This window comes from Scyliorhinus torazame, chromosome 12 (genome assembly GCF_047496885.1).
Source record: "Scyliorhinus torazame isolate Kashiwa2021f chromosome 12, sScyTor2.1, whole genome shotgun sequence".
Taxonomy (NCBI): Eukaryota; Metazoa; Chordata; class Chondrichthyes; order Carcharhiniformes; family Scyliorhinidae; genus Scyliorhinus; species Scyliorhinus torazame.
Genome location: NC_092718.1, coordinates 24,188,188 through 24,209,005, shown reverse-complemented (window position 1 = coordinate 24,209,005; position 20,818 = coordinate 24,188,188). Strand labels below are relative to the sequence as shown.

General features: G+C 47.5%; 1 protein-coding gene across 2 annotated transcripts in view; it reads right to left on the bottom strand.

Annotated features, from left to right (window-relative positions):
• Positions 1 to 493: 493 nt before the first annotated feature.
• rhcgb (Rh family, C glycoprotein b) overlaps positions 494 to 20,818 on the bottom strand; it is a 37,911-nt gene continuing 17,586 nt past the window's right edge. The window contains exons 5-11 of one of the 2 annotated variants that reach the window (XM_072470550.1): positions 19,756 to 19,922; positions 18,940 to 19,077; positions 18,269 to 18,405; positions 15,508 to 15,632; positions 10,039 to 10,112; positions 6,823 to 6,916; positions 494 to 1,231 (exon numbers count right to left, since the gene is read on the bottom strand). In XM_072470550.1, coding sequence (XP_072326651.1) covers positions 6,824 to 6,916; positions 10,039 to 10,112; positions 15,508 to 15,632; positions 18,269 to 18,405; positions 18,940 to 19,077; positions 19,756 to 19,922 — 734 coding nt within the window. In that variant the 3' untranslated portion in view covers positions 494 to 1,231; position 6,823. The remainder of the gene's footprint in view (positions 1,232 to 6,822; positions 6,917 to 10,038; positions 10,113 to 15,507; positions 15,633 to 18,268; positions 18,406 to 18,939; positions 19,078 to 19,755; positions 19,923 to 20,818) is intronic. The other variant, XM_072470551.1, reaches the window with a different exon arrangement.

Genomic DNA, 20,818 nt, shown 5'->3' with positions numbered 1-20,818 from the left:
GATACAGGGAGAAGATTCTAGATTAACAAGAGGGTACAGGGAGCAGATTCTAGATTAACAAGAGGGTACAGGGTGCAGATTCTAGATTAACAAGAGGATACAGGGAGCAGATTCTAGATTAACAAGAGGATACAGGGAGCAGATTCTAGATTAACAAGAGGGTACAGGGTGCAGATTCTAGATTTACAAGAGGACACAGGGAGCAGATTCTAGATTAACAAGAGGGTACAGGGAGCAGATTCTAGATTAACAAGAGGATATAGGGAGTGGACCAGAAAGTAGAATTGAAATCAGATCAGTCATGATCTTAACAAATCTTAACATGTTCTTGGCAGGGAGTCAGCTGACCTAATTCAGACCACCAATGCTGCAACTGGGTTGGCCTTTGTGGTCTGAACCAGGGAGAGAGAGGGCAAATAAAATCCGCCAAGTTCCTCCCTGATCATTTTTCACTGACACCCAATGGAAAACAAGTAATAAGCAAATTAGCAGATGCTTTAAACAGGACTGGACAAGGGTTCTGCAAGTCAAGTTGCCGATTTCCTGTCTCATGTTTATTGTTCTTCGATAACACATTTGACAATACCACCCCCCTCACATGTGTGTGGAAATTGAATAAGAACAAATGGAGGCTCTTTTTTGGTGTCACACAGGGTGGCAGGTTGCCACTACAACAGTGAGCACACCATTTAGAAAAAAACGTACCCCACTCTCTGGTGGTGAAAGGCCCTCTACACAGTTCTGGCATTCACCATGTGGCCTCCAATCTGAGATCAAGAGGGTAGAGGCTGCCACCTGTGCCCCAGCAAGAGTCAGTACCCTTCAACAGAGGAAAATCAGAGGGGAATTTACAGAGAAACGAAAGAGATGAAAGGAGCTGCTGGCGACAGTCGCTGGCTCTGAATAGATCCGTCCTTAAAAGAGCTAATGGTTCGAGGGAGACCGAGCAGTCCTCAGTGAGAGCAATCGTTCGTGGTAAATGTTGCTGAAGAGATGGAACTGGTCGTGGTCCTGATCCCTGCCATCTCATTCCGAGAGGATCCCGAAGAATTCCATCACCCGTTACCTGGAGTCATGAAGGAAGACGGATTGTATTGCTCATTTCCGGATGAGGTCAGTGAAGGTGCTGATTTTAATCGTTGTTCAGTATTTACAGAGGTATTCGACAAATGCTCTTTTTCTGTTTTCTAACTGAAAATGCTTCATAAAATTGAATACGACCCAAAAGAGGCTAGAAAGAGACACAGACATAATCATTTTGCAAGCAGGATCATCTTCAATAGGCTGCTCACCTGATTTCATCCCATCTCCAATGTTTCTTAGTACAAATTGTCACTCTTTCCTTCAATCTCGGTGCAGATTATGCTTTATATGTTTTCTTAAACTCTTCACCCCAGTGCCCTTCCTTCTCCCTTGTCTTTTCTGTGGTTCAGAGCTGAACTGCGCCCCCCTGTGGCCAGCTAGCGAGGCTGCAGCTATTTATTCAATACATGTTGTTTGTGCCAGAGATACCCACCAAATCTAGAGAATGAAGTTTTATAAAACAGGCCACGGAATATGATCCAGGTGTGGCCTCCTCTTTCCTGCAGTCACTAGACGATCAGTAATGTTTGAGATTCAATTTTCCATTCATACTTTTGCTATCTCTATACTAGACTATTTCAGGGTCACCTTGCACATTCTACCCTCGTAACCTTGCGGATGTCACAAATTCTGCCACCCGTATCCTAACTCGCAGCAAGTCTCGCTTACTGACTGACATACACATCCTTGTTTTCAAATCCTCTGCCCCGTCTCTGTAATCTCCTCCAACCCCACTACCCTTTGAGATATCTGCGCTCCTCTAATTCTGGCCACTTGTGCATTCCCAGTCAAAATCCTCCACCTTTGGTGTCTGCGCCTTCAGTTGCCCAGGCCCTGAGGTCCGGAATCCCCTTCCTAGACATCCCCACCTCTCTACCTCACCTTCTTCTTTAAGAATCTCCCGGGTTGGGATATTCCACCCGCGGAGTTTACAGAATTTACAGTGCAGAAGGAGGCCATTCGGCCCATCGAGTTTGCACAGGCTCTTGGAAAGAGCACACTACCCAAGGTCCACATCTCCACCCTATCCCATAACCCAGTAACCCTACCCAACACTAAGTGCAATTTTGGACACTAAGGGCAATTTAGCATGGCCAATCCACCTAACCTGCACATCTTTGGACTGTGAGAAGAAACGGGAGCACCCGGAGGAAACCCACGCAGACACGGGGAGAATGTGCAGACTCCGCACAGACAGTGACCCAAGCTGGGAATCGAACCTGGGACCCTGGAGCTGTGAAGCAATTGTGCTATCCACAATGCTACCGTGCTGCCCCTAGTGTAGCGGCGGTGGCTTGCCGCCATTAGCCGGCAGCGGGATCAGCAGATCCAGCCACTGTCAATGGAGTATCCCGTCCTATCGCCACCCCCACCACGGAATCTATGGCAGGAGTTTGGGTGGACCAGCAGATTCCGCCGGCGAGAATGGCTGGTTGGATAAGTCCAGCCATTACAACCTATCCCTTTGACCAAATGTTTGGTTATCTGACCTGTAATATCTCCTTACATGGCCTAGTGTCATCATAACTTGTTTTATATCGCTCCTGTTTCAATATGTGAAAGGTTTCTAGAAATAAAAGTTGTTGTTTTGTCTCCATTTGTCTCTCTCCTGAAGAGTACAGTGAAGAGGAGGTTACACCCGGATCATATTCGTCATAGAGGTTTTACAGCATGAAAAGAGGCCCATCGGCCCATCATGTCCGAGCTGGCCATCAAGCACCTTTCGTATTTTCCAGCACTTGGTCCATAGCCTTGTATACTTTGGCATTTCAAGTGCTCATCTAAATACTTCTTAAATGTTGTGAGCGTTCCCGCCACTGCCACCCCTTCAGGCAGCGAGTTCCAGATTCCCACCACCCCCTGGGTGAAAAGGTCTTCCCTCACATCCCCTCTCCAGCACGTTATCTTAACTCTATGCCCCCTGGTTATTGACTCCTCCGCTAAGGTGGAAAGTTCCTTCCTATCCACCCTATTCCACGTCCCTCATAACTTTATACATCTCCATCAGGTCCCCCTCAGCCTTCTCTGCTCCAAGGAAAACAACCCCAGCCTATCCCGTTTCTCCTGATAGCTGAAAGGATCCAGCCCAGGCAACATCCTGCCCAATTTCCTCTGCCCCCCTCTCCAGTGCAATCACTTCTTAAAAATAAATTTACAGTACCCAATTCATTTTGTCCAATTAAGGGGCAATTTAGCGTGGCCTGCACATCTTTGGGTTGTGGGGATGAAACCCACGCAAACACGGGGAGAATGTGCAAACTCCACACGGACAGTGACCCAGAGCTGGGATCGAACCTGGGACCTCAAGGCAGCAGTGCTACAACTACGCCACTGTACTACCCCACCAGTGCAATCACTTCCTTAGTGTAGCATCCAGAAGTGCACGCGGTACTCCAGCTGAGGCCTAACTAGTTAAATCTCTGTTATTATATTCTATGCCTCAGTCCCCGTACCAGCCTCCCCGAACAGGCGCCGGAATGTGGCGACTAGGGGTTTTTCACAGTAACTTCATTTGAAGCCTACTTGGGACAATAAGAGATTTTCATTTTTCATTCATTTTCATTTCAAAGGCAGGTATCACATATGCCTTCTTAACCACCTTATCTACAGGGATCAATGTACATGCATACCAAGGTCGCTCTGGTGCTCTGTACTTTCTACAGTCCTATCACTCATTGTATATTCCCTTCCCTTGTAATGTTCTATGTTCTAATTAAGGAGCAATTTGGCGTGGCCAATCCACCCACCCTGCACATCTTTGGGTTGTGGGGGCGAAACCCACACAATCATGGGCAGAATGTGCTAAACTCCACACGGACAGTGACCCAGAACCTGGATCGAACCTGGGACCTCGGCGCATTTACAAACTTACTGATCTTACCTCCTACATTCACATTCAGATCATTAATATACATAAACGGCACGGGACTCAGAATTGATCCCTGTATCCTGAGCATTTTGAGTCCTGTTTTATATTTTACAAAATAATTCTCAGGAAGTGGGATCTCTGGCACGGTCAATATTTATTACCTGCTCCTAGATATCTTTTAAAAAAAATTAATTTAGAGTGCCCAATTCATTTATTCCAATTAAGGGGCAATTTAGTGTGTTCAATCCACCCACCTTGCACATCTTTGGCTTGTGGGGGCGGAACCCATGCAAACACGGGGAGAATGTGCAAACTCCACACAGACAGTGACCCAGAGCTGGGATCGAACCTGGGACCTCGGCGCCGTGAGGCAACAGGGCTCACTCACTGTGCCACCGTGCTGCCCCGCTCCTAGATATCTTGAGAGAAACTAACAATCAAGCATATAAAATTATGAAGGGAATAGATAGGATAGATGCGGGCAGGTTGTTTCCACTTGCGGGTGAAACTAGAACTCGGGGGCATAGCCTCAAAAAAAGGGGTAGCAGATTTAGAACTGAGTTGAGGAGGAACTTCTTCACCCAAAGGGTTGTGAATCTGTGGAATTCCCTGCCCAGTGAAGCAGTTGAGGCTACCTCATTGTATGTTTTTAAGGCAAAAATGGATAGATTTTTGAACAGTAAAGGAATTGAAGGTTATGGCAAGCGAGCGGGTAAGTGGAGCGGAGTCCACAAAAAGATCAGCCATGATCTCATTGAATGGTGGAGCAGGCCCGAGGGGCCAGATAGCCGATTCCTGCTCCTGGTTCTTATGTTCTAACCACATTGCTGTGGGTCTGGAGTCACATGTAGGCCTGACCTATGGTAGATTCACTTCCTTAAAGGGAATTAATCAACCAGTTAAGCAACAATCTGATGGCTTTACATTCATTTTCTCTGTCTTTTCAGGCGTCTGTTCCAAATTGTCAAACTGATAATGCTGAGAATTGAACTTCTGCTCCCTGTAATAATAATAATCTTTATTATTGTCACAAGTCGGCTGACATTAACACTGTGAAGTTACTGTGAAAATCCCCTAGTCGCCACACTCCGGCGCCTGTTCGGTTACACCGAGGGAGAATTCAGAATGTCCAATTCACCGAACATCATGGGCGTCATTCTCCGACCCCCGGCGGGTCGGAGAATGGCCGTTGGCCGCCGTGAATCCCGCCCCCACCCCCGCCGAAGTCTCCGGTACCGGAGATTGGGCGGGGGCGGGAATCGGGCCGCGCCGGTTGGCGGGACCCCCCGCTGGATCTTCCGGCCCGGATGGGCCGAAGTCCCGCCCAGAAATTGCCTGTCCCGCCGGCGTAAATCAAAGCTGGTATTTACTGGCGGGACCAGGCGGCCTGGGCGGGCTCCGGGGTCCTGGGGGGGGCGCGGGGCGATGTGACCCCGGGGGGTGCCCCCACAGTGGCCTGGCCCGCGATCGGGGCCCACCGATCCGCGGGCGGGCCTGTGCCGTGGGGGCACTCTTTCCCTTCCGCCTCCGCCACAGCCTCCACCATGGTGGAGGCGGAAGAGACTCTCCCCACTGCGCATGCGCGGGAAACTGACAGCAGCCGCTGACGCTTCCGCGCATGCGCCGCATTTCCGCGCCAGCTGGCGGGGCAACAAACGCCATTTCCGCCAGCTGGCGGGGCGGAAATCCCTCCGGCGTCAGCCTAGCCCCTCAATGTTGGGGCTAGGCCGCCAAAGATGCGGAGCATTCCGCACCTTTAGGCCGGCGCGATGCCCGTCTGATTGGCGCCGTCTTTGGCGCCAGTCGGCAGACATCGCGCCTTTGGGGGAGAATTTCGCCCCATGTCTTTCAGGACTTGTGGGAGGAAACCGGAGCACCCGGAGGAAACCCACACAGACACGGGGAGAATGTGCAGACTCTGCACAGGCAATGACCCAAGCCGGGAATCGAACGTGGGACCCTGGAGCTGTGAAGCAACAGGATAACCACTGTGCTACCGTGCCACCATGGTGATCGTAGGCATCTAGGTGGCGTAAGGTAACCATCTCGCTACTGCAATGCTCCATCAGCATTGGGCCTGTGCTCAAAAGTAGCCCATTAATACCTCATGAGCATTAACATAGTGTTAATTGTATATGAACTTTGTTTAATTGTACGCAGCTGGTGGGCACAAGCTGGTGATTCTCTTGAATCCTCGTGAATAGACACAGAGTGCAACTGTGGTAGTTGGGTTGGGAGATTTATGTTTGTAGTATGTATGTGGAGGTGTGGTATGCTTGGCCTACTGCTCATGTCATTGAACTAGTAATCCAGAGGCCCAGGCTAATGTTCTGGGGACAAGGAGTTCAAATCTTCTCACAGTAGATGGCAGAATTCAAATGAAAATAATAAATATGGAATTGAAAGCTCGTCTCGCTGGTGGCGATCAGGAAACTATTGTTAAAAGAAAATTACTGCGGATGCTGGAATCTGAAACCAAACAGAAAATATTGGACAATCTCAGCAGGCCTGACAGCATCTGTGGAGAGAGAAGGGAGCTGACGTATCGAGTCCGGATGACTATTTGCCAAAGCTCTTTGATTGTTGCAACCCCACTAATAAATACTAAAGGAAATCCGTCGTCCTTGCCTGGTCTGGCCTACATGTGACTCCAGATCCACGGCAATGTGGCTAACTCTTAACTACCCACTAAACAGCAGTTCAAGGGTAGGTAGAGATGGGCAATAAATCCTGGCTTTGCCAGTCATGCCCTCATCCCATGAAAAACTAACTCCTAATCAAAATCTTTGTCAATAAATTTAAGCGTGTAATGATTGGCTCCAGTTCCATCCTTCATCAACTGGCTTTGTGGAATGGAACACACAGCTCACCTTATTGTTGGGTGTCTCCATTTACAGCAGGTTTCGTCGGTGGGCTGTTCACATAATGGACACTGTACAATGCAGCCTCTTCCTCCCCCGGCACCTATAGATTTAAAGATGTTGCCAAGAGTTAAATGGATCGGAAACCAGCTTCTCTGAAACAACCATAACCGCGAAGGGTGGAAGCAATAAGTCCAGAGAATTCTGGACATCGAGGGAGATCCAAGCTTGGGTAAGGGGGAAGAAAATGGAGGCCTATGGCAGATACCGAGGGCTCAAAACAACGGAAGCCCTAGAGGAATATAGGAAGTGCAGGGGGTTACTTAAGAAAGAAATTAGGACAACGAAGATGGGGCATGAAAAAGCACTGGCGGGTAAAATAAAGGAAAATCCAAAGGTGCTTTTTAAGTATATTAAGAGCAGGAGGTTGATCAGGGTAAGAGTGGGCCCTATTAGGGTGCAATGTGGCAAATTGTGTGTGGAACTGGAAGATCTTGGTGCGGTTTTAAATGAGTACTTTGCATCTGTGTTCACTATGGATAAGGATGATGCATGTAGGAATCGAAATCAGGGAGGCACATTGTGATTTCCTTGAATGACTTAACATGGAGAGGGAGGAGAAATTAATAGTTTTAACGGGCCAAAAAGTGGATAAATCCCTGGCCCAGATTAAATATATCCCCGGTTTCTGTGGGAGGCAAGGGAGAAGTTGGCAGGGGCTTTGACAAAAATGTTCAATTATTCTCTGGTCACAGGAGAGGTGCCAGAGAACTGGATGACAGCTAATGTGGTGATATTATTCAAGAAAGAAAGTAGAGGCGAATCAGGAAATTACACGCCAGTGAGTCTAACTTCAATGGCAGGGAAACTACTGCAAAAAACTGAGGCACAGAATTAATCTCCACTTGGAGAGGCCAGGATAATCAAGGATAGCATGGTTTTGATTGAATTTTTTGAGTAGGTAATTAGGTGTATCGATGAGGGTAGTGTGGTTGATGTAGGCTACATGGACTTTAGTAAGGCTTTTGACAAGGTCCCACATGGGAGGCCGATGAAGGAGGTAAGAGCCCAGGGGATCCAGGGCAATTAGCAAACTGGATCCAAACTGGCTTAGTGGTAGGAGGCAGAGGGTGATGGTTGAAGGTTGTTTATGTCCAGTGGTGTTCTGCAGGGATCGGTGCGGAGCCCCTTGTTGTTTGTAGCATACATCGATGATTCTGGATGTGAATGTAGGAGATGTGATAAGTAAGTTTGCAGATGACGCAAAAATTGGTGGTGTTGCAAATAGTGAGGAGCCAGGCGTAGATTACAGGAAGATGTAGATGGGCTGGTTTGAGGGGCAGAAGAGTGGCAATTGGAATTTAACCATGAAAAGTGTGAGGTAATGCATTTTGGGAGGACACAATTATGAGAGACATAGGGTGGATAGGAAGGTATTTATCCCCTGACTGGAGGGGGCAATAACCAGGGGGCATAGAGTTAAGATAACGTGCTGGAGAGGAGACGTGAGGAAAAACCTTTTCACCCAAGGGGTGGGGGGAATCTGGAACTCGCTGCCTGAAAGGGTGGTAGAGGCGGGAACCCTCCCAACATTTAAGAAGTATTTAGATGAACACTTGAAATGCCAAAGTATACAAGGCTATGGACCAAGTGCTGGTATTTGGAATTATGGTTGGCCCGGATGCGATGGGTTGAGAGGCCACGTTCCGTGCTGTAAAACCTCTTATGACTCTAATCTTCATTGCAGAAGGTCTCATTTCATTCACAAAACAACATTTTCTTTCAGACTTTTAAACTCACTGACCACCAGTTTGGGCCCTTTTATGAAAAATGAAATATGAAAATCACTTATTGTCCATGGGTCTGTGCATGGAGATTAGATAAATGGAATAAAGTTCATGATCGGGTAGGGTGTACACCGGCAGTGCACAGGACGAGCTCAATGGGCAGAATGGTATTCCTTTGTTCCAGTAGAATAAGAACAAATTACTACGGACGCTGGAGATCTGAAATAAAAACAGGAAGTGCTGGAAATGCTCAGCAGTTCTGGCAGAGAGAGAGAGAATAAAGTTAAGGTTTTGAGTCCAATATTATGCCTCTTCAAAACCGTGGGTCCGATTTTCTGGCCCCACCAGTGGGGGGGGGGGGGGGGGAAATCACTTGGTGCTAAATGGCCTTCACCGTAGAACGATACAGCAGCGAAGGAGACCATTCGGCCCAACATGCATGCGCTGGCTATTACACAGTGCAATCCAAATAACAACATTGCCAATCTCTCTCTGCATCGCCCTGCAATTTGTTTCTCTTCAATCCAATTCTCTTTTCGAAGTGACAACCGATTCTGTTCTCATCACATTTTCAGGCACTGCATTCCACATCACAACAATTTGGCTTTTTGAAAATGTTACCTGGTTCGTTTGCCTTTCAATTTTGTGTCTTACAAATCCTTCATCATTATTTATTCAATTCCAGGCTTGAAGTGTGAAATAGAGCAAAGGGACTGACTGCAGGAGAGAGAGAGACCGGATTGAGCTGACTGACACCCCCCCTCCCCCACCCCTCTCATCTTTCTAACAGTGCGAGGTTGAAAAGTGCAGGAAAGAAACCAGGAAGTGCCGATTAGCTGATGTTGAGATTAAGCGCACAGGAAGCAGAATGAAGGGGAGCCTGGTGGACATATGGGGTTCGAGAGGTTTTAAAGGCCCAGGAAAGAAAAACATTTGAGTGGGAGATGATTCTAATTCTACAAATCAGAAGAATTTATGACTCTGGTGAGAAGCTAGTTAATTAATATTTGTGTGTGTCGCTGTGTCTGAAAGATCCGAAATATGAAGCTATATTCCGTGTTAGTGAAGCAGTCACTTAACTGAGGCGATCGTTTGACTAGACTTAGTTACTAAAATTACGTAAAAAGAAACATACTCCAGTTAAGGCATTAATATATACACCGGCTCACTCTGACAAGTGCATCAATGGCAAAAAAAAACCCAAACTTGTGTCTTTTAAATATGTCCAGTTATAAAAATGGAAGGCCAATGGAGATATAAGCAGGAGATGGGGCTGACTGGATTGGCTAGTATGGAATCAATGGGCCAAACGGTCTCCTCTGTGTCATAATTACATTCTAACCCATTGAAAGCAGGAGAAGGTACAGCTCCCGGTTTCAGTGGTGAGGAATGACCAACTCCAGTTTTGCTGTCACTTTGCACCCTCGCATCTACCTACCTCCCAGTACACATCGTCTTCAAAGCAGTTTTCATCTGACGGATCGCCCCAGAATGGCAACTTCAGAATAAAACCTTCAGGGGAAATAAAACATCAACAGCAATCAGTGGCTTTCAAACAAACTTTGAACTGTTAAAACTTTCCCGGGATGACTGGACTGTAAAATTAGGCTGGGCTATTTACGTGGCGGTAAAAGATGCTGAAGAAAAATGAAGCTAAGGGGCATTGTCTTCTTTTAGGCCAATTGGACCAACCTTTCCAGATTGCCAGCCCTGCAATCTCCGCACGACAGCACCCCACAAGAGGACACAAGCTTAATACTGTGAAGGGCAGGTTTAGGGGCAGAAGACAGAAGGAATTTCTTTAGGCAGAGGATTAAAAATGGCTGTAACTGGTTAGCAGGCAGGGTGGATGAGCTGAGGTAAAGCTGTAGGCAGTAATGGAAAAACGACAGGATTTGTATCGGGAAGAAATGGGACCAGGTGGACTTTTGCATCTAAATGCAATCGTGTCAAAGATCCCTTGCAACGTATGATACCTGATCATTTTTTAAATAGGCTGTTATTCTACAGATTAGAATACACCAAATAACAATTTTTACTTATTCTTGCAATGTGACATACTCGGCAAGCGGATTTCTTCCAGCTTTTCATAATTACTCTAATGTAATGGCACAGCAACACCACAAGGTGGCAGCCAAAGACCAGCCTTTTTTTTTAATGGGATTTGATTGTGGCTTCTGAAACTCAGTTGTGCGGTTTCCAAAAAGGTGCAGTGCCTTAATGAATTTAACGCACGTTTCTTTTAGGTTTGGGAAGGTTGTATTCGGGGCAGCTGTCGCACTGTCACCGTAAGGTCATTTAATCAGCTTTATGCTTTCTCGCCCGAGAAGGAATTGGCCCTTTGCTCGTGTACAATTGCACACTGTGCTGACTCATTGGCCAGCATTCGTGCCTCAGGCTCCCCAGATTCTCAGGTCAAGTCCCACTCTGGGGTGGCTGGCGCTCCAGTGCAGTGCCGAGGGAGTGCTGCGCTGTCAGAGGCACTGCCCTTTGGATCAGACATTGAGCCGAGATCCCCAGCCGCCTGCTCGGTGGATGCAAAGGATCCCAGGGCACTACTTTGAAGACTGCCTGCAGCTACTAGTGTACATTCCATTTCTTCGCAACCACACCCACAGGCTTTAAAAAACAGCACAGAGAAATAGAAATCCACAAATAGAAATGACTAGATCTGATCTGATTGCTGTTGAAATGGGTTACCTAGGACAGAGGCATGTGTAATAAATATTATATAACCCACATTTATATATATATATCTTCATAACTAACTATGAGTTGTCCGCAAGGCATCAAGGAACCTAGCTAACTAACTTGACCACATTCCTCATATGGGCTGTCTCACACAGAAATACGCAAAAAGGCACATTCAGCAGAATGCTCCTAATCAGCAACCCTCAGGCAGATGCTCCTGTGGAACAATGCAATGGTACCAGCCTGTAACAAGATTGAGATAGGGAACTGTGTATGCACAAGACCCAAGGACGGTCGATAAGGGGGGTCTGGAAGATGACATAAGGGCATGAGTAACCCCTTTAGTTGTCCATGAGATGATCATGAAGTTCGCTGGTGCCCAGTAAGCAGTTTCATTTGTTCTAAACGTCAATGTATGTAATCTGTAATCATTAGAATTGGAATGTGTCCAGCGGGGAAGGGCTGAGTAACCATTTGAAATTGTACAAACAGTGATGATTCTCTTTACTCGGTGGAGAAGAATCTGGTTAGCCCAGTTGCCTGCTCCCCGCCGGTGTAATAAATAAACCCTTTGATGTTTGGAGCAGACCCAAGCGTCGAGTGATTCTTTTTGGATTCATTCCCGCTAATATTGCCATTACAGAGACGTGGCTGCAGGGTGACCAAGACTGGGATCTGAATAGTCAAGCGTTGTGACATTCAGAGAGAGAAAGGGAGGAAAAGGTGGTGGGGTAACCCTCTTAATTAAGGATGACATTGGCACATTAGAGATGACCTTAGTTCTGGAGATTAAGCAGAGGTTGGAGACGTCAGGTTTGTATCAATTAGAGTTTAGAAGAGTAAGAGACAACTTGAATAGGTTTCCATAGAGATGGGGGATAATAAAGGCAAGAAGTCACTTTGGGGGGGGAGGGGTTTATCGGTACCCTAACAATAACCACACTACACGACATGGTTTACTGGAAGTAAAATGGGGGCTTGTGATAAAGGTACAGCTATAATCATGAGTGATTTTAATTTACATATATAACTTTGTCAACCTGATTTGTCCAATCTATATGAACTAGGAGCCAGGGGTAGGCCACTCGGCCCCTCGAGCCTACTCCACCATTTAATAAGATCATGGCTGATCTGAACGTAACCTCAAATCCCCATTCCTGCCGACCCCCGATAACCTTTCACCCCCCCCCTAGCTACCTCTGCCGTAAAAATATTCAAAGATTCTGCTCCCACCACCTTTTGAGGAAGGGAGTTCCAAAGACTCCCGGCTTTCCAACACAAAAATTCTCCTCATCTCCATTTTGATGGGCGACCCCTTAATTTTAATCAGTGGTCCCTAGTTCTAGATTCTCCCACAAGAGAAAACATCCTCTCCACATCCACCCTGTCAATATCTCCTCCCAGGATCTTGTACGTTTCAAGCAAGTTGCCTCTTACTCTTCTAAACTCTAGTGGATACAAACCTAACCTCTCAACCTTTCCTCATAAGACAACCCACCCATTCCAGGTATTGGTTGAGTAAGCCTTTCCTGAACTGCTTCCAATGCATTTACATCCTTCCTTAAATAACGATCAATAATAAATGAGTTATAGAAAATGCTTAATCATTCATATATTAATAAAACTATCAGCTTCACATGGTAAAAATAAAATAAATATTTGCATTTTGGACGCAGAGGACACAGCTCTCTCAGTCAATGTTGTGAGAAATCAGCATACACCTCACTTCACTCGCCCTCGCTTTACGTGTGGATCACGTCACTCACTCAAAGGAGACCCCCAATTTTCAAACAGTACCCCCTAGTTCTGGTTCACCCACAAGAAGAAACATCCTTTTCCCCATCAACCTTGTCAAAACGATAGGATAGATGCGGGGAGGTTGTTTCCACTGGTGGGTGAAAGCAGAACGAGGGGGCATAGCCTCAAAATAAGGGGAAGTAGATTTAGGACTGAGTTTAGGAGGAACTTCTTCACCCAAAGGGTTGTGAATCTATGGAATTCCTTGCTCAGTGAAGCAGTAGAGGCTCCTTCATTAAATGTTTTTAAGATAAAGATAGATAGTTTTTTGAAGAATAAAGGGATTAAGGGTTATGGTGTTCGGGCGGGAAAGTGGAGCTGAGTCCACAAAATATCAGCCATGATCTCATTGAATGGCGGAGCAGGCTCGAGGGGCCAGATGGCCTATTCCTTCTCCTAGTTCTTATGTTCTTACGTTCAGGATCGTATATGCTTCAACCAAGTCACCCCGCAGTCAGACCCAGTTTTTCTAACCTTTCCTCATAAGACAACCCATTCATTCCAAATGTCAAGTTAGTAAACCTCCTCTGAACTACCTCCAATGGATTTACACCCTTCCTTAAATAAGGAGACCAAAACTGCACAGAGTATTCGAGATGTGGTCTCACCATTGCCCTGTAAAACTGAAACATTAGTTAGAAGTCTTACTGTGCCCACCCCATCCAGCGCCGGCATCTCCACATCGTAACTGAAACATAACACCCTTACTATTATGTTCAATTCCTCTCTTAATAAAGGATAACATTATATTTGTTTTCATAATGAAAGGGTTAAAAATCATACACTCTAAAAATCACACAAGCCAATAGCTGCTAAATTCTCAAAGTCAGAAAACTAGTGATGAGAAATAGCTCAGATTATCTGGAGATACAACTCAAGGACCCTTGCTATATTAATTATAGTGAGGCTGTAGACACACAGCTCGCACACAGAAGAAAATCAATTGACCATTATGCAGCTGGAATGGATACAGATAATTCCCAACAAATGGTATATTACTTGGAAGATAAGCTAATGTATAATTGTCCTGCATTTTCTGTGTCCAGGAAGCTGGCAAGCCACCTAGTGGATGCTTGGCTCCCGTGCTATAGCTGGAATGAAGTTATTGAACTGAAAGTGTTGTCTGGTCAGTTGGGGAGTGAGGAACACTACTGCTCTCTCCACCTGTCCTGCTACATTCAATGATACACCCATGTCCCTCTGCTCCTGCACCCTGCTTAAGAATCGTACCCCTTATTTTATATTGTCTCTCCATGTTCTTCCAACCAAAATGCATCACTTCTTCTCCACATTGAACTTCAGCTCTCAAATATCTGCCCTCTTCACCAACTTGCTTATGTCCTTTTGATGTTCTGAACTGTCCTCCTCACAGTTTACAATGCTTCCAAATTTTGTGTCATCCGCAAACAATGAATTATTCTCTGCACACCAAGATCTGGATCATGACTATATATCAGGAAAAGCAAGGGTCCCAATTCCGACCCCTGGGGAACACCACGACAAGCCTTCCTCCAGCCCCCCAAAATATCCATTGACCATGACTGATTGTTTCCTACTCCTCGAACAATTTTGTACCCATGTTGCTACTGTCCCTTTTATTCCAGGAGCATTTGTTCCATTCTGCTAAGCTTTGACCATCAGCGTCCTCAAGCTATTCGACCATGGGTAGCATTTGCTTTCCCTGTGAATCAGCTTCAAGGTTGTGGGATGGAGCCTTTGGTTTGATGCCGACATTCCCACCTCAATCAGAAATGTCTGCCTTTGATGGCTCCAATGAGTGGAGTGCAGGGCTCCAACTTTGAACTCAGTATGGACAAATTACATGTGCAGGTGTCTCCCTCCCCTCTTCCTTTGAGCTGCAGGAGCCCATAGAAAGCCTCCCCCATCCCCACTGTTGAGGACTAACCACCTCTGTACTGTATGTTGGCTGGTTGCAGTCATGGTAGGTTCATTCATATCGCGGTCCGTCCGACTGTTAATAATAATCTTTATTAGTGTCACAAGTAGGCTCATATTAACACTGGAATTAAGTTATTATGAAATCCCCGAGTCGCCACATTCCGGCACCTGTTCGGATACACAGAGGGAGAATTCAGAATGTCCAATTCACCTAACAAGCACGTCTTTCGGGGAGGAAACCGGAGCACCCAGAGGAAACCTACGCACACACAGGGAGTACGTGCAGACTCCGCACCGACGGTGACCCAACCCAGGAATCGAACCCTGGCGCTGTGAAGCAACAGTGCTAACCACTGTGCTACCGTGCCACCCATCAGTCCAGGAGTCCTTCCTCTATTTTGTCAGTGGGTGAGGGTGATGGAGCTTCATGACGCAGTCTCCTACCGCTAATTATTAGCATTCACTGGTCTTTACATTGTGCACTTCATGGTCCCCTAGCATCAGAGTCCGATCCACTCACCTACAATCGTTCCTCCCCCCACACTCAGAAGGAGTGTAACACAGAGAGCCGCAGCCTGATGACCTCCCTGGACACTGGGCGTCCGATCTGCAAACCTACCCTCGAAACCAAAAGCAGCCTTTAACCTGAAGGAAGTGGAAAAAATCAGTCACGGAATGGTACAAAATGAAGCCCCGCCCATCCGCTCATTGGGGCTGTCAATGGCAGGCACTCTTTTTTATTAATAATCTTTTTAAAAATAAATTTAGAGTACCCAATTCATTTTTTTTTTCAAATAAGGGGCAATTTAGCATGGCCAATCCACCTAGTCTGCACATCTTTGGGTTGTGGGGGCGAAACCCATGCAAGCATGGGGAGAATGTGCAAACTTCACACGGACAGTGACCCAGAGCCGGGATCGAACCTGGGACCTCGGCGTCGTGAGGCAGCAGTGCTAACCACTGCGCCACCGCGCTGCCCAATGGCAGACATTCCTGACACGGGAACTGGAGCATCAGCACTCAGCCAAAGGCTCAAAACAAATAGCTCCCGCCCATCAAATGGGCTCCCTTAACACCGTTAACAACAGCTCAGCTGAGATTAGTTGATTCAGCATTAACTGAGGGGGGGAGGGGGTATTTATCAGAGGTATTTATTTTTCTTTATTCATATGCAGGATGTGGACATCGCTGGCTAGACCAGTATTGATCGGCCATCGCCAGTTGTCCTTGGGTACGTTGTGCTGAGCTGCCTTCTTGAATCGCTGTAGCCCATGTAGTGTAGGTACTCCCACAGTGCTGTTTGGGAGGGAGTTCCAGGATTTTCACCCAGTGAGGAAATTAAGATCTATTTCCAAGTCTGGATGGTGAGTGATTGGAAGGTGAATTCCAGATGGTTGTGTTCTGATGTGCATGGTGGCTGCCCTAATGTGATCCTGTTCAAAAAGAAAGTCCATATTCATAAGGTTAAATTTAATGGCGAGCCAATACACAAATAAAATGTTTCATTATGAAACCTAATATTTGAAATGGCTGTGAGATCAACTCTGTGGTGGTGTTACACATAGGTCTGGTTCTGTTCTGTCCTACCCTACACATCTTTGGGTTGTGGGAGTGAGACCCTCGCAGACACGGGGAGAATGTGTGAACTCCACCCAGACAGTGACCCGGAGCTGGGATCGAACCTGGGACCTCAGCACCGTGAGGCAGCGGTGCTAACCACTGCGCCATCATGCCGCCTAGAAGGCAGTATTAAAATGAAAACTTCTCAGACGATGACATAGACAATATGTGAGGTATTTTGATCGGGAAGAAATGTTTAGAACTGCCTCCTACAAGTTACGTGAATGGAAAAGGTAACAATCGGGAGGGAGGTGTATTTTTAAATGTGAATCCTGTTTCGATTGCAACTGTGGGGAGAGTATAGCAGCTTGCTGGGTCAGTGGACTCTGCCCGAGTCTCAAATCTCCCACCATGAAGGCAGGCTATGGCTTCAGAATTTGACGAGCATCTCACACTCCAACTCATTATTTCTCCCCGTGAAATATTTTGCGGTTGAATCAATTTCAAAATAAGCTGACGTCTGAAAAACGTGACAATGTATTGTGTGACATTGGACATTTATTTTGAATTTATATGTTGACGAGAGGAATAAGATTGATCGTATTTCTTTATAGCTGAATTCACGTTGATACAGCGCGACCAGATCAGCGAAAGTGTTCATATCGGCGTGTTGGAACAACGCGTGTTGAATCCTCTGATCGATTCAGCAGCGTACCGGGACTTTGGACCCAGAGTTAAATCTCAGTTATGAGTTGGAAATATCTGATTGGACGAAGCCAGCAATTTCAGTGTCGAGGATGTAAAGTTAAATTTGCAAAACACAAGGTGGAATTATTTTGTTGCCATGCAACATCTTGGCTGTAAACATGCGGAACTGAATGTAACAAATGAGGAAGATCAATTATATTAATTTTAAATGCATAAATGTGAGGACAGGCTCACCTGAGTAGTGAGTGAACATGGTGCAGTCGCAAGGGACAGCCATTTGGTAAAAGTGGGTCGCCAGGAAAAAAAGTTTGATAAATACTGGGCGGGATTCTCCGACACCCCCCCCCCCCCCACCCCCCCACCTCCCGCCCCCGGCCGTGTGAATCCTGTCCCGCTGGCTGCCGAATTCTCCGGTGCCGGAGATTTGGTGGGGATGGGAATCTGGCCCCGGGCGGTGCCCCCACGGTGGCCTGGCCCGCGATCGGGGCCCACCGATCCGCGGGCGGGCCTGTGCCGTGGGGGCACTCTATTCTCCCGCGTCGGCCGCTGTGGTTCCCCCGCCATGGCCGACGCGGAGATCCCCCCCTGCGCATGCGCCGGGATGACGCCAGCAGGTGCTGGCGCTCCCGCGTATGCGGCAACTCGCACCGGCCGGCGGAGGCCCTTCGCCGCTGGTTGGCGTGGCGCCAAGCCCCTTCCCCGCCAGCCGGTGCGGCGCAAACCACTCCGGGCACCTTTGGGGCAGCCCGACGCCGGAGTGTTTCACGCCACTCCTTGGCGCCGGGACCCCCCCCCCTCCCCCCGCCCCGCTGGGTAGGGGAGAATCCCGCCCCCTGTCCTGGCAGACAGTGCCTATATTTAAGTCGTGGCTTAGCGTGAATGTCCCTCCAGTGAAATTGCAATCAATACCTTCAGGCACAGTGCAGGCCTCAGTGAGTCCACTAAAGTACAATGCTGACCAGTTTACCCTTATTCACAATATGGCAGCGACAGTGCCGTGAGCTCCACCTTACCCCTCTCTGCTGTACACTTCCTCCGTCGCAGCTGCTGCAGTTACAGCTCCCACGATAGCTCCGATCACACCCGGAATACCGTGGAGATTGTGGATGCCGCAGGTATCTTGTATCTTGAGGTACTTTTCCAGGAGTGGCTTTAAAACAGGCAATCACAGCGTAAGATCTTGCGTGAGGTTTATTTACCCAGCAAGCAATTATAAAACTCACCCTGGCCAGTCACTATTCACCTCCGGCCGCTGGGGTCAGGGGTCGCGTCAAACGCAACCCTCAGAGGTGTTACCCCATCCGCGCTGCTTTTAAAAAAATAGAACCACAAAAGCCTTTTGCTATTCCGCAGCCCCTCAAGCAGGATTGCAGCGTTGAGCTGGAGTGAGAAGCGGCTCTCAGATTGGGTGGGCAGAGGGTGAGGTTTGGTCAGAGAGACTTCACCAATCCTCAAAACCACTCTGCCAATAGTAAGTGCCCAGGTGCCAGCGGCTGACTTGGTTCAGCTTGCAGGAAGGGTAGTGCAGCCTGATCAAACCTGGGGGAGGGGGGATCGTCATCCCATTGTGTGTGCCTCAGAGTGAGTGGCCAGTGGGGGGAGCGAGTTGTATTCACACTTTTTGTTAACATGGTTGCTATCACTCCTAGAGCTCTGCTGGTGAAGCTGAGATATCGGGACTCACCGACAGGAAGATGAAGCCCAGCGTCGACACGGTTCCTGAGATAGCTCCGACAATCAGCGATCCATAGGGAGTGAGCATCATTTCCGCGGCTGTGCCAAGAGCCACCCCGCCAGCCAGTGTCCCGTTCTGAACATGAACCTGGCGAGAGAACGACACACAATCGCCACAATTAGCCACTCTTCATGGGCCAGTCCAGATGGCAAGTGCAGGCTATTCAGTCACTGGGGCATCACAGCCAAGTGTGACCCTGTCCCTACCTGTGACCCATGCATTGCACACTTTCACGGTTCACATGCAAATGCGCACAAACACGTACATGAACACGCTCACACAAGCGTATGCCAATGCACATGCATACATATGCCCACCCTTACGTACAGTAACATACAATGCATGCACATATTCCTGTTCCAGTATCAAGGCAGTCCCAATTCACTGGAACAGGAGAAGGTCATTCAGCTCCTTTGGCCTCTTCTGCCATTGAAGGAGATCTTGGCTGATCTGTGCCTTAGCTCTATCTTCCTACACTTGACACCAGTGACCTTGCTCAATGATCTGCTCTGACACGACCTTTGAATGGGTGGGATTGAGACTCATTACATTTTGGAACCCCGGAAGGTGTCAGGGAGACAAGGTTGTCATTCCATCAGTCCGAGCTAGAACTAAGCCCAACTCCTGGAGGTGATAGGTCAAGGTCTAACAACAACCCTCCGTGAAGTGGCACGGGACTGAGTTTAAGGCTTGTAAGATTAGGTGGCTATGTTAAACTCCAGTCATCGCGATGTGCCCATCCTCCCCAACGAGGTGATGCCTTACCATGTTGATTTTTCCCTTCTTCTCAAAGAAACTGGAAACAGCAATGGCAGTGAGTACACTGGCTGCCAGTGAGCAGTAGGTGTTGATGACACCACGGTGCTGGGCATCCCCATTGTTTGAAATTGCCGAGTTGAAGCTAGGCCAGAACATCCAGAGGTAGAGGGTGCCTGAGGAAGAGAGCAAAGTCCTTGTGGTAAATAAACCCTCGTTAACCCTTAACATAGGATACCCTACAAGCAACATCTTAATCTTCCTTCGCCCCACTCAGTCAAACTATTCCACTCTTTGGAACTCAAAGCCGTCTGAATTTGATACCCCCCTCACTACCCATAAAGACCTCAAAATAGCCAACTCTTCCACTGTGTTTTTGACCTTCTAACCTTTAATCTCCTTTTTGTCACGCACACCATCCACTTTATTTCTCAACTTATGAAATGGTCTTAGGCCGTATTTACAGTGCAACAGCGGTGTTCTCAGAGTGTCTGACATTGCACAGGTCAGTTAGGCCTGACTAGACATTAGGGCAAAGTGATTTGAGAATCCCAGGAGGACACAGGGTTTTGCTTCAGTGTGAATTCAGGCTCTAACATCCATATTTGAATTGTGCAAATTTAATAATAATAATAATCTTTAACCGTGTCACAAGTAGGCTTACATTAACACTGCAATGAAGTTACTGTCAAAAGCCCCTAGTCGCCGCATTCCGGTGCCTAGTCGGATACACAGAGGGAGAATTCCGAATGTCCAATTCACCTAACAACACGTCTTTCGGGACTTGTGGGAGGAAATCAGAGCACCCGGCGGAAACCCACGCAGACACGGGGAGAACGTGCAGACTCTGCATAGACAGTGACCCAAGCAGGAATCAAACCTGGGACGTTGGTGCCGTGAAGCAACAGTGCTAACCACTGTGCTACCGTACTGGGTTATGGATTCAGTATCATTTTGCACCAAAGAAGATGACACGGCTTCCAGGGGGGGGCGAGAGGGAGATGGAGAAGGCGGGGGGTCCAGAAATTGACGGTGTTTTCAAGCCGTGATGTTCCAGCGATTGTAGTGTTGA